The sequence below is a fragment of the Schistocerca nitens genome, chromosome 3, assembly GCF_023898315.1.
Source record: "Schistocerca nitens isolate TAMUIC-IGC-003100 chromosome 3, iqSchNite1.1, whole genome shotgun sequence".
Taxonomy (NCBI): domain Eukaryota; kingdom Metazoa; phylum Arthropoda; class Insecta; order Orthoptera; family Acrididae; genus Schistocerca; species Schistocerca nitens.
Window position 1 is genome coordinate 413132164 of NC_064616.1, and position 12756 is coordinate 413144919.

General features: G+C 41.7%; 1 protein-coding gene across 1 annotated transcript in view; it reads right to left on the reverse strand.

Moving 5' to 3' along the window:
* Positions 1 to 12756, reverse strand: part of LOC126249257 (voltage-dependent calcium channel type A subunit alpha-1) — a 373047-nt gene that overhangs the window by 250741 nt on the left and 109550 nt on the right. The window contains exon 7 of the mRNA XM_049950912.1: positions 10356 to 10471. Within this exon, the coding sequence (XP_049806869.1) occupies positions 10356 to 10471 (116 nt within the window). The remainder of the gene's footprint in view (positions 1 to 10355; positions 10472 to 12756) is intronic.

A 12756-nucleotide genomic window follows, 5' to 3' on the forward strand; every position in this document is an offset into this window, starting at 1 on the left:
GAATTATGGAACATGTTTTACACTCAAGAATTATGATATTTTTGGAGACAATATAAAAATCAACATGGATTCCACAAACAGATTGATGCCATGTTGCACAAGTTCAGGGAGTTATTTTACATCGTCCTGCACTGCCGTTTAGTGAAAAAAAAATAATGAGCTTACTGAGAATTGCACCAGATTTGTGACTAGACTCAAAACTTCTTTGTGAATAGAACACAATATGCTGCTATTAATGGAACAAAATTCACAAATGTAAAGGTAATTTCCAAGGAAGTGTGATGGGATCATTACTGGTTACAACATATATAAATGACCTAGCAGAAAGCATTGGAAACTCTTTAAGACTGTTTGCAGAAGATACGCTTGTCTATCAGAAAGCTGCGATGCCAAAAAACAGTACTAATTTGCAGAACGACATACAGAGTATTGATAAATGGTGGAGGTTCTGGCAGTTGACGCTGAACATGAATAAGTGTAACATATTGTGCATACATAGGAAAAGAAATCCAGTACTACACTGTTGATGACAAATTGCTGGAAACAGTATCTACCATAAAATACCTATGAGTAACTATAAGAGTTAACTTAAACAGAATGACCACATAAAACAAACAGTATGAAAAGCAGATGCAGTACTGAGATTCATAGGAAGAATCTTAAGGAAATTTAACTAATCCATGAAAGAAGTCACTTGAAAGGTGCTTGTTCAACTGATTCTTGGGTACTGTTTATCAGTCTGGGATCCTTACCAGGTACATCTACATCTACATGATTACTCTGCTATTCACAATAAAGTGCCTGGCAGAGGGTTCAATGATATGAAAGAGAGAGAAGGTGAGAAAATCCAACAAAGGGCAGTGCATTCATCATGGGATTCTTTGGTCAGTGTGAAAGGTATGAATGGTGAGCTCCATGTGGTTCCCAAGCAGGAGTAAGATCACATGTGCCTCTGGCCACGCTACCGCTGACACCACAAAACTGCCAAGCATCTCTACTCTCATGTCATGAAAGAGTTTACTGGAGGGTGGAATGTTACTCTGCTATCTTCAGTGATGAGAGTAGGTTCTGGCTGTACACAAATGATAATCGTGCACATATATGGCATATACCTGGTGAACTGCCTATTCCAGAGTGCATTAATCCACAATAAACAGGCCCCATCCCAGGCTTCATTGAGTGGGGGTACATCAGTTACAACTAGCAGTCACATATGGTGTGTCTATAGGGTAAAGTAACCAGTGCCCACTAAGTTGCACAAGCTATTATCCCTGTTCCACTGTCATTTCTTCACAGGAAGGTGATATGCTTTTTCAACAGGACAATGCATGTCCACATACACAACATGCACAACAATTGCCCTGGCCAACAAGATCACCATATCTCTCACCAACAGAACACATAAAGGACATGATGAAGCAGGAACTTACCCAATCTCCATGGCCTGCAAGGACTAGTGCCAAATTGCAACAAAAGGTGCAACATGATTGGGACAATCTGTTACAAGATGCTATTTTGCACCTTTAATATTGTTTGCATATGAGAATACACAACTGCTTTGCCACCAGAAGGAAGTACACTGTGTATTGATGCAACTGGACACCCTTTACTGTGACACATTTCATTTGATCCAAATTTGTTATCACATATTCCTACAGTGATGAAATACCTGTCACTTCACTTGTCAATAGAGTGACATAGTCCTTGAGGGTTTTGACTTTTTTTATAGCAGTGTATTTTAATTTGCCTTTTAATTTCCCAGTTACCTAACAATACAACATCATTTAGTGTCATATTTGAACAAGAGAATTTGATTGTATTGGGAATGATGTTTACGAATTGTAGCAAACAGTGTTGATGTAATGATAAGGGTATGTGTTCTTCTGACTGTCCAGTTACAAAAATTATTTATGTTATTTTTTATATTAGACTAGAGTGATGATTGAAATGCCACTTGCCTTATCAGTCCCCCCCCCCTGCCCTCCCCCCCTCTCCCCCCCCCCCCCCCACCCAAACATACTGAACCTTTGGATCCCATCATTCTTACAGCCTATCTACAATTGTTCCTTTGATAATTGTACATTATGTAGTTATTTTAATTTTAATTTGTTAAAATATAATTTTTAAAATTTACAGTATATGCTTAAACTGATGAATAAACTAGAAAAAAATGTGTAAGAACCAGAAATCTTAGAACTGGTGTTAATGTAACAACAGACTTAGCAAATTTAGAAATGCTGTTAGGGGAGAGCCATCTAATGTGTTAACTATTTATAGCTTCTGAGGTTATGCTGTCTGCTGTTCATTAAATCCATTTTATTGCATGCAGCTGTTGTTACAATATTGTGAGATAAAAAATGGGGGGGAGGGAGGAGGGAGGTTTGGGTAGAGGGTGTCAGAGGTATTAATATTGTGTAGGGTTCCCTTGACATAAATGTAAACATAATTAATATCATGGACTGACTTATACTCTATGATTAAAATCAGCAGTTGGTTCCTCATAAAACTAATGTGCAAACAGTGATACAGTATTCATCATATAGAACATACAGATGACTTTTGTCATCTCAAAGGGCACACTTTAAGTCATCTCAACAGGGCACTCCAGATAGTATGAGGGTGTGCTGAAAAGTAATGCCTCCCAAGTTTTAATGTGAAACCTATTGCTATTTTTCAAATAAAATATACTTTATTAACATTCTACATCTTAATTGGTTGGTTTTTGGGGGCTCAATAGTGCTCAATAGTGGCAATGGAGGTGAACAATTCCCAGTCAGCCCATATGCAGGGGCGCCCAGATGAGTGACACTGTAGCAGTGACAGAAAGATCGGAAAGTGGTCACTACCGCACAAGTTATCATGCACACTCCATTGGACAGATGGTAAAAGGATAGGGCTGCAGATCGAAAGGTCAATGGCTGAGTATGTGCTATGTCCCACACTGAAATGCGTGAAGGCACTGCACCATTATTTAAGTGGGGAAAGGTCGAGCTGTGCCAACACTTGCTCAATGACAGTACCTTGGCCGGTTGCCACTGATCCACCCCACAGAGGGTTATGGGCATTGAAGTCGCCCAGTAACAGAAAAGGTGGCAGCAATTGGGCTATAAGCACAGCCAAAACATACTGCAGGACATCACCATCCGGTGGAAGATAGAAGCTGCATACAGTAACAGCCTGAGGCATCCACACCCGAACAGCGACAGCTTCTAAAGGTGTTTGAAGAGGGACACACTCGCTGTAAAGAGAGTTAAGGTTGTAGATGCAGATGCCACCAGATACCCTCTCATAAGCTGTCCAGTTCTTATAATAATCCCGAGAGCCAAGGAGGGCGGGGGTTCGCATCGCCGGAAACCAAGTTTCCTGAAGAGCAATGCAGAGGAAAGGGGAAAGGCTGAGAAGTTGTCGAAGCTCAGCAAGGTGGTGGAAAAAATTACTGCAATTCAACTGGAGAATGACATTGTCCATGGCCAAAAAAGGCGTGAAGGGGCCGAGGAGGCAGATTATGCCGTTGGGTCACCTGCTGCCACCGACTGCGCACCTATGGGAGCGACATCCATCGTGTCTGAGGGACCGGCGAGATCTAGGTCCTCAGTGGACACCAGAATCTGCACCTCATCCTCAGACGCAGAGCTGGTAGGTAACGGTGGTGGTGGGGGTGCCACCACAATTTCCTTCGTCTTAGGGGTCTTCGGTTTTGATTTCTTGCGCTGTTCCTTGGGTTGCTCTAGCTGGGAGGGCTGCTTTGATTCAGTCTCTGGGACCGAAGAGGACTGTGAAGCCCTACAACCAGCTACCTGGGGCTTCTTCAACCTCTGGCGAGTGTCTGCTTTGCCACTGGTAGGAATCTGGGAAGGGAGAGACCCAAGGGACCCCTTCCTAGTGAGAGAAGCTGAAGAAGACTTACGCTTCTCTGGCTTAGAGGTGGGGATGGATGTCCCCGATGGTTGGGCGAGTGCTGCTCCTGAGGTAGGTGGTGCGGGAGCAACAGGGAGGGAAGTGCCCCCACTATCAAGGGGGCAGGTGTGGTCTTTCAGCTCTGAGAGCGGACTGTAATTTTTGCAACGGATGGAGCTGTAACAGGAGTGACAGTGGCGGCGTAAGATGTTGTCATGTGCATGGGATGGAGCTGTTCAAATTTCCTTTTAGCCTCAGTGTAGGTCAGTCGGTCCAGGGTCTTGTATTCCATTATTTTCCTTCCCTTCTGTATAATCCTACAGTCTGGCGAGCAAGGGGGATAGTGCTCTCCGCAGTTAATACAGATGGGAGGCAGGGCACATGGAGTATTGTGATGGGACGGACAACCACAATCTCGAAATATGAGGCTGGAAGCACAGCGGGAAGATGTACGGCCGAACTTACAACACTTAAAGCACGACATCGGAGGAGGGATATATGGCTTGACATCACAGCGGTAGACCATCACCTTCACCTTCTCGGGTAATGTGTCACCCTCGAAGGCCAAGATGAAGGCACCGGTGGCAACCTGATTATCCCTTGGACCCCGGTGGACGCGCCAGACGAAATGGACACTTCGTCGCCCTAAGTTGATGCACAGCTCATCATCAGACTGTAAAAGAAGATCCATGTGGAAGCTAATGTCCTGGACCATATTTAAGCTTTACCATATTTAAGCTTTTATGGTGCGTGATAGTAACTGAAACATCCCCAAACTTGCCATAAGTGCGTAACCTTCATGACTGGGCAGAGGATGCTGTTTTTATCAGAACTGACCCAGAGCGCATTTTGGACAAGCCCTCCACCTCCCCAAACTTGTCCTCTAAATGCTCTACAAAGAACTGAGGCTTCGTCGCCATGAAAGACTCCCCATCAGCTCTCATTCAAACTAGGAACTGGGGCAAATAAGTCTCGCTGCCATCCTTAGCCTTTCGTTCCTCCCACGGTGTGGCCAAGGAGGGGAACGATTTTGGATTGTATTTCTGAGTGTTGAATTGAGCCCTAGGACGCTTAGAGACTGCTGGCGGCTGACCATCAGCAAGAGATGATGTACCACACTTCATTGCGGATCATCCGCCCTGATGCCACCCACTTCAGCCAAGGGCCCTCCCCATGGGCGCCACCCAGCCTCAGGAAGGGCCACCTGGCAGGATGGCCATTGCCGGGAGTCCCGATGCCCCAGGGAGACAGGCATCTACTCCTTGGCATATATGGGGAGTTAAGGGCACAGGAATCAGCAGAGCGATCCCCATGTTGTCAGGGGGCTACCACCAACAGTGTACATGGTGGCCCCACCACAACCGACTGGCTACAGTGCTGGATATTAGGTGCAAGGAAGTCCATGGTCGTCGTCTTCACAGAAAGTGACACTGCACAGTGCATGGCAGAAATCGCACCCCAAGAGATGGAGAATGAGCGGGACTGCAATGCGACAACGAGAAATCAGGCAAAAGATCTCAATGCATGATGGACACAGTGCACCATGTAAGGTGCCCTTCCCCAATTGGCTTGCTCTTCAGAAAAATTTGGAAATATTGAGGTCAAACCCAAGAGGGGACCATCACATAAAGGCCGATACGTGTGAGACTCCTTTTAGTCGCCTCTTACGACAGGCAGAAATGCCACGGGCCTATTCTAACCCCCGAACCTGCAGGGGGGGTACATCTTAATTATTCATGTTTACATATTTATTTCTCTACACAGCCACCCTGGAGACAAATACATTTCTCCTAATGAGACACCAGTTTGTTGATACTGCCACCTCAGAATGTTTGACTTTGTTGGTAGAGTCACAATTTCACCTCTGCTTGCACTACTTCATCACTATCAAAGTGAAGTCCTTAAAATGTTTTCTTTAGGTTTTGGAAACAGATGAAAATCAGATGTGGCCAAGTTGGGACTGCATGGAGAACAATCAATGACAGACAACCCAAGGCCCAAGGCGTTGGATTGTTGCAGATGCTGCAGTGTTTGAGTGTGGTCTGGCACTCTCATGCTGAAGCATAGGGTGCTCCATGTGTGGGCAAACTCTTCAAATTCATGAAACTTGATTACAGCATGCTGTTTCACATGGACTGACATAGCTACATTACCCACTGCCATGTCACACACTACAATTTGGAGCCCTCAAGAAGCAGAGGGCTGCAACTTGCATCTGCGACGTGGGAAAGTCGACCGAGTAATGTGCATCACGTGTAATACTTCAACTAATATTGAGACTAGTATACAAAATTCAGAGGCCTTAGTTTTCAGCATGCCCTCATAAAACGGAAACATGATGCAATATTTACAGCTAAAATGTGATCAAGGCTATTCACACTACTTCTCTCTTATCTTTACAGACTAACAATGAAATGCCAGCAGATGAGATTTTAGTAAAACCTGTCATAAAGTTAAAGAATGGACAAAGTATTCTGGTTTAGTTGGCATTACTTAATTTTGTTGCAGAAATATGTTACATGTAGAGTAATAGGACAACCACGAACATGTGTTTGTCATAATTAATATAAAAATGGACCAGCAAAGTCAATATAGATCCTGTACCAAGGGTTGTGAGCTTTAGGAGGCCAAAGATGGTCAGGAGCTTCCTGATTTTCTGCACACCTCCCATAGTCACAGACTTTGTCCCTGTTGATCTGTGACTGAGAAACATGTCACAAGTCCAGGTTCTTAGTGCAGGTCATTGTTGATTGGCTGCAGTGGATGAGACAAAATTGTAACTTGTAAGCTTTTGGGGAACCATGAAGTATTCTTTTCATGGCTCCAAGCAAACTGTTGGAGAAAGGTGGTGGTAGAATCTGAAGAGAGTATGCAAAGAAAAAGCAGCAGCATAAGTCAAACGTATAAGGTTGCTGTAGGTATCACAATATCTGCTGGAGAGTGGGATACCTCTCAGTTTTTTGTGAAACCGTTACTGCAATGGTAAGAATATAATTTCAAGAATTTTGTAGCATACTGTTTACATGTAAACATATTTCTTTATGCTGATTGAATACAGAATAGAGTTCTATGAAGAAATGCAATAATGTAACAACTCTCAAGTGCTTGTGGTCAGTTTGAAATGTGTCTCCTAGTTGTAGGTACTGAGAAGTCACACCCACTGTTGCAAGTACTGTTTGGTTTCATCAGTTATATTGCAAAGTGGAACAAAAAGGGACAAGAATGGCTTACAGTCCATTGTCATGTGAATCCATGCACAATAATGTTAAATATGGAAGTTGTCTATGTTGTGTCTGGTAACAAAACCAGCTTCTCAATCTCTGTATAGTTTTTCTGGGACTAAATGAAGGTCTTGGAGGCTTACATTGATTGTTCAGGTGTTACTCTTATTCACAATTCTCTATACTACATCATGAAATTTTTGAAGAGATATGTATGTTTCAATAGAGTAACAAAAACATAAATTAAGTACTAAACAAGTGTAAATCACTCATATATATGGTCAGCAGTTGACTTATTCCACATAATAGTAAATAATGATAAACACGAATCAGGAAAATTCTCTAAAGTATGTACTACTGTTATGAATACTGTATATAATTAGCAAATAATTGTAACAGGCAAATATGTAAAACAATTTGCTAAACCCCATACTCATATATATAACCATCTGTTTTAGCAAATTCAATCCCACCATATAACCCCCTCCCCCTCCTCTCTCTCTCTCTCTCTCTCTCTCTCTCTTTCTCTCTCTCTCTGTGTCAAGTAATATATTTTCAAATGATGATGATGATGTCCTCCTCGCCGTGTCCGGCGACAGCGACTCCGTCAGTCTTCTCTGTCCTTGTTGTGGTAGGCTCGGATGTGGCTCGCGAATCCGAATTTCGCTTTGAATATCCTGTTGCATGAAGCACAGTGAAGTTGACCAGCAGAGTTGTAAGTATATGTGTAGACAGGCTTGAGCTGAGATTTTCGGAGCTCTCTTTTAGCATCCAGGTTCATTAGACGCTTTTGCTCGAATTGTTCGATGCTCTTATGTACAGTTGATCACCACTCCGATCGGCGCAATGCTAGTTCTTCCCAACGGTTGCTTGGAATGCCACAGGCTGCAAGGTGGCGTTTAATGGTGTCTTTACATCGCAGGTGTTGACCACCTTTCCTCCTCTTCCCGCACGAGAGCTGCGAGTAGAACACCGCTTTAGGTAGCCTACTGTCATCCATGTGTACTATGTGACCACTGCATCTCAGTTGATGTTTCATTATTAAAGCTTCAATACCAGCCAGTTTCATGCGGCGCAAAATCTCCGTGTTTGGGACACGGTCTTCCCATTTGATGCGCAGAATTGATCTCAGACATCGAAGATGAAATTTATCTAGCTTCTTAATGTCAGCTTTGTAACAGCACCAGGTTTCCGAGGCATAGAGTAAGGTGGATAATACTACTGCTTTGTAGACTGCAATTTTTGTTTGTAGCTTGAGATCATGTGATTTCCATACTCGGTCATTAAGCTTACTGAAGGCTGAGGCTGCGCTGGCTATACGCGCTGTGATTTCCGTTGTCAGGCTGTTGTCACTTCTAATTTGGCTTCCCAGGTATTTGAAATTTGACACATTTTGCAAGGGTTTGTTATTTATCTCAATACTGGAGTCATCTGCATTAAGACCTCTAAGTGGCTGTTTGAGAACTTGCGTCTTAGTGATGCTAGTGGCTAAGCCAAATCTTCTGCAGGAGGCATTTAGCAGATTTATGTAAGTCTGAAGAGTTTTGCAAGAATTAGCCATCATGCATACATCATCCGCGTAGAGAATCTCTAAGATGGTTACGCGACTTTTTGTTCTGAGGCGAGAGATGTTGAAGACACTTTTGTCTGTCCTTGTGTCGAGACTAATTTGATTACTACAGGCTTTGGTCGCGTCTCTCATAACAACTGCGAAGTAAAGTGAGAAGAGTGTGGGAGCCAGAACACAGCCTTGTTTTACACCACATGTCACGGGAAACTGTTCTGAGAGCTTGTCCTCATGGCGGATTTTTGCCATCATGTTTTCATGAAACTGCCGAATCAAACTGACAATTTTGTCAGGGCACCCAGTTTTCTTTAGTATGATCCAGAGAGCTTCCCGTAGGACACGATCAAAAGCTTTTTCCAGGTCTACAAAGCACATGAACAAAGGCCGATGTTGCTCTAAGCTTTTCTCTTGCATTTCTTTGACAACAAATATGGCATCCACTGTGCCTCTGTTTGGGTGAAAGCCACACTGGGTCTCTGGTAGCAGTTTTTCTGCAAAGTGTGTTAACCGGGTGTTAATTATGTGGGCAAGGACTTTTCCCGCTGCTGAGAGAAGAGAAATGCGCCTGTGGGAGCTGCAGTCTGATATGTCACCCTTGCCTTTATAGATCTTGGAAATACAAGCATCTTTCCAGTCTTGTGGAATCATTTCATACTCCCAAATCCTTAAGATCAGAGCAAACAATGGTTTCTTGATGTTTGGCCCCCCATATTTATATAGCTCTGATGGCAAGTTATCTAATCCTGCTGTTTTGTCATTTTTCAGCTTAGCCAGTACTGAAATGAATTCATCGTAGGAAGGGGCATCCGCAAGTTGTTCCTCAACTGGCAGGTTGTCTGGTGGTCAGGATTAAGAACGTCATTAAAATGTTCCGCCCACCGAGACAGGATGTCACTCTGTTGCGTCAGCCGACAACTTTTATCTTTGTTATAGACTGGTGCTATCTTCCCAACTCTTGGACCAAAGATAGTTTCAAATACAACACAGTGAAATATACTGACAGGACAAATTTTACGCATGGAGTGACGGGAGAGGTATGAATCTAAGAGAGAAGTGCATATATGGGTGTAACATAAGGTTAAGTTTGGATGCTGGAATACCACTCTGGAGGTAGAAAGTAAGTAGTAGCAAAAGTAGGTCATAAATTGTATTTTTTACACTTGGATCTGAGTAGGTCGCACAGTCAAAGTGGTGACAAAGCAGTTAAATGATAAATTCACGAAGAGGTTGTCACTGTGAACTTCTGGTGTTAGCTTTCACTGACAAACCTAATATATGGATCATAGACCAAACCATCGTGTGATCTACTTATATGCTACCCAGTCTGTGTTTTGGTCCTCAACTTCTATCCATTGCTCAGTGTGCTGAAAGCCCTCTTTGAGCTGACAATTTATAGTGCACTTCCTTCAGTCTCTCATGAACCACAGTTATCTGATGGTCTGATGTTAACAGCAACAAATATATTCCCTTGCTGACACTTGTCTACTCTAAAAGTTAAAAAAGTCATATTATATTCAGTTTACATACAGTAATTTATCTCTCACTGGTTTTCATTAAGGTATCACTTGCAGCCAACTTCATTGTCACAAATTTTCATAGACAAAGTAAAAAACTGTTTCACTTTTCTGAAACATCAACTATAAACATACATAAAAATAGGTCTTACGCACCTGCCTTGCAGATCCACTCGACGTACCCATTGAGCTCACGTTCCAGCTGCTGCTGCCTACGCAGCTTCAGGAACGTCTGACGGTTTTCAACTTTCTCTCTCTCCTTGGCAAATTCTCTGGTAAGGAAAAGGAAACTGGTGCAGTAACTACTGGGGAACTACAGTAAGTCATGCAGTCTTACCACACCCTATGGCAAGGTGTTAAAATAATGTGCTTATATGGAACTGCATACAGTTATACACAAAATTAAGTCACTAGAACAACAATATCTTATTCAATGTCTTTTCATCAAGACAGATTCAGTATTTGCAGTACAAAAGGTAGTACAAGGAACTGAAAGCAGTTCTTTTTACAAGATTTTAAATAGCAACATCATAAATCAAAATATTTGGACAAATACTGGTACTGCAGAGCTACAGAATGATAATACTTATTATTATAATACTAACAGGTTTCAGGAAATGTCAACTAACTTTTAAAAGCAACAAAGTTATGGGAATAATAAGGAGGTTATTTCATAGTGCCAATATAAGAACATCACACACCTGTCACTGGAAAGCTTTAAGGGCATCAATTTAATGTATCTCACAAAATTGTAACTTGTTTATATGTAACTAGTTCATATCTATTGCACGATCGTAACGCCATCAATGATAATTGTTTAACGAATGGCAAACAATGTAAAAAACTGTGGGATATCAGTACTCTTCACTGGCAGCAGTATTGACTTTCTTGCACATTTTACAAATGGAATGACCTAGAATGAATCTTTCACTCTGTGTGCTAGACTGAAATTCAAACACAGAACATTGCCTTTCATTGGCATCGCTATTAAGAAACTTGCTTGTAGATTAAAACAGTATGCTAGTCTGAACTTCAAACACAGAACTTTACCTTTCAGGGGCATTGCTATTAACAGCTGAGCTATTTGGCCTGACTAACAGTCTGTCCAGTTTTAATTATAACCAGAAGCAGCTTCTGAGGTAGTGCCGCTGTGCCGTGGCACCCCTTGTATAAAAAAGAAAAAAAAGAGAAATCTATGCGAACTGTGCATAAAACATTGTTTCGGAGTACGTGTTTTCTAATTTGAAGAGGCACATTTCGCCTTGTGCGCTCTCACGGTAGTTTTCTGAAGCTTGTAGCCACCAGCAGATTGGCACCATCTGCTCTCATAAAGCACTCTGTGAAAGGCTCGGTCACTGGTTTCTTCATGCTTCTTACGGCGGAGTGAAGCCACAGCTAGTCTCACTCAGAGCTTTACATTCCTTCTACCAGAGAGCAGTAAAGTGCAGGACCTATAGAAGCATGATCTGCCATCTAATGATCTTGTTAGAAATTATCAGGGCGCAGATGTATTGTAATTCAGTTTTACAGTCCTTCTGCAAGTTAATGCTTATGCATTCCTAAACACTAATTAATGCTTAATTAAATCAAATACAGAAATAATACACTTAAATATCATTATAAATAGCTATATGTAATTTGAATATAATTATGCCCTTAGATTTTGAAACGAAGAGGGATTTTTTCAATACTGGTATTCCAAGAAAAGGTGTAGTATTTCTATTTATACTTATTATGTTTGTGTAATACAGTCCTGTGCAAACATGTAGTTATTGTGAGGTCAGGTAATTGACCGTATATAGCTGTCTGCACAGTGTTATCTGTAACGGAAAATTCAGTTGACTGTGAAAATAGCAATCATGAACAAAGTACATGAGTTATTAAAAATGCCACTTAGTAACAGGACTCTCAGATAAAAAACACTAGGTATGCCACTCCCCAATCTGAATCTGCAGCAGCAAACAAAAAATTGATACAGTACATTCAATCCAGAAATTTACCAAAAGAACAAATGGACTTGTGGTTGTGAACAAAGAAATGCTGTTTTTTGTTTCCCTTGTCCGTTATTTGGGAGTGATGTTCACTAGTGCAAGACCGGAATAACTGATACTGGGCAATAATGGTCTAAATTGAAAGTACATGAAATGTAAAAGCAACACATGAATAATGTGCTTAATGTTTCATTTCTAGGTAAAACAAACATTCGGCAGAAATTAGATTCACAATATAGACAAACAATTGACAGCCACAACAAATGTGTAGAAAAGAATAGATATATACATTGAATTTAATTGTAAATTGTATTCAGTTCTGTGGTGCTTTGGAACTGCCTCTCAGGGGCCACAATGAATCTGATGCCTCTCAAAATAAGGGGATTTTTCGTGAGCTAATTCAGTTCAGCACAGAAATGGATAAAGATCTTCAAGTTCAACTCATTCAAGCATCAGTATTCAAAGGCGTTTCTAAGACTGTTCAGAATGAACTACTGCAATGCACTTTGGAAATGAACTGTGATGAAGTTTGTAAAGAAATAAAACGCACCAATTATTATGTTGCA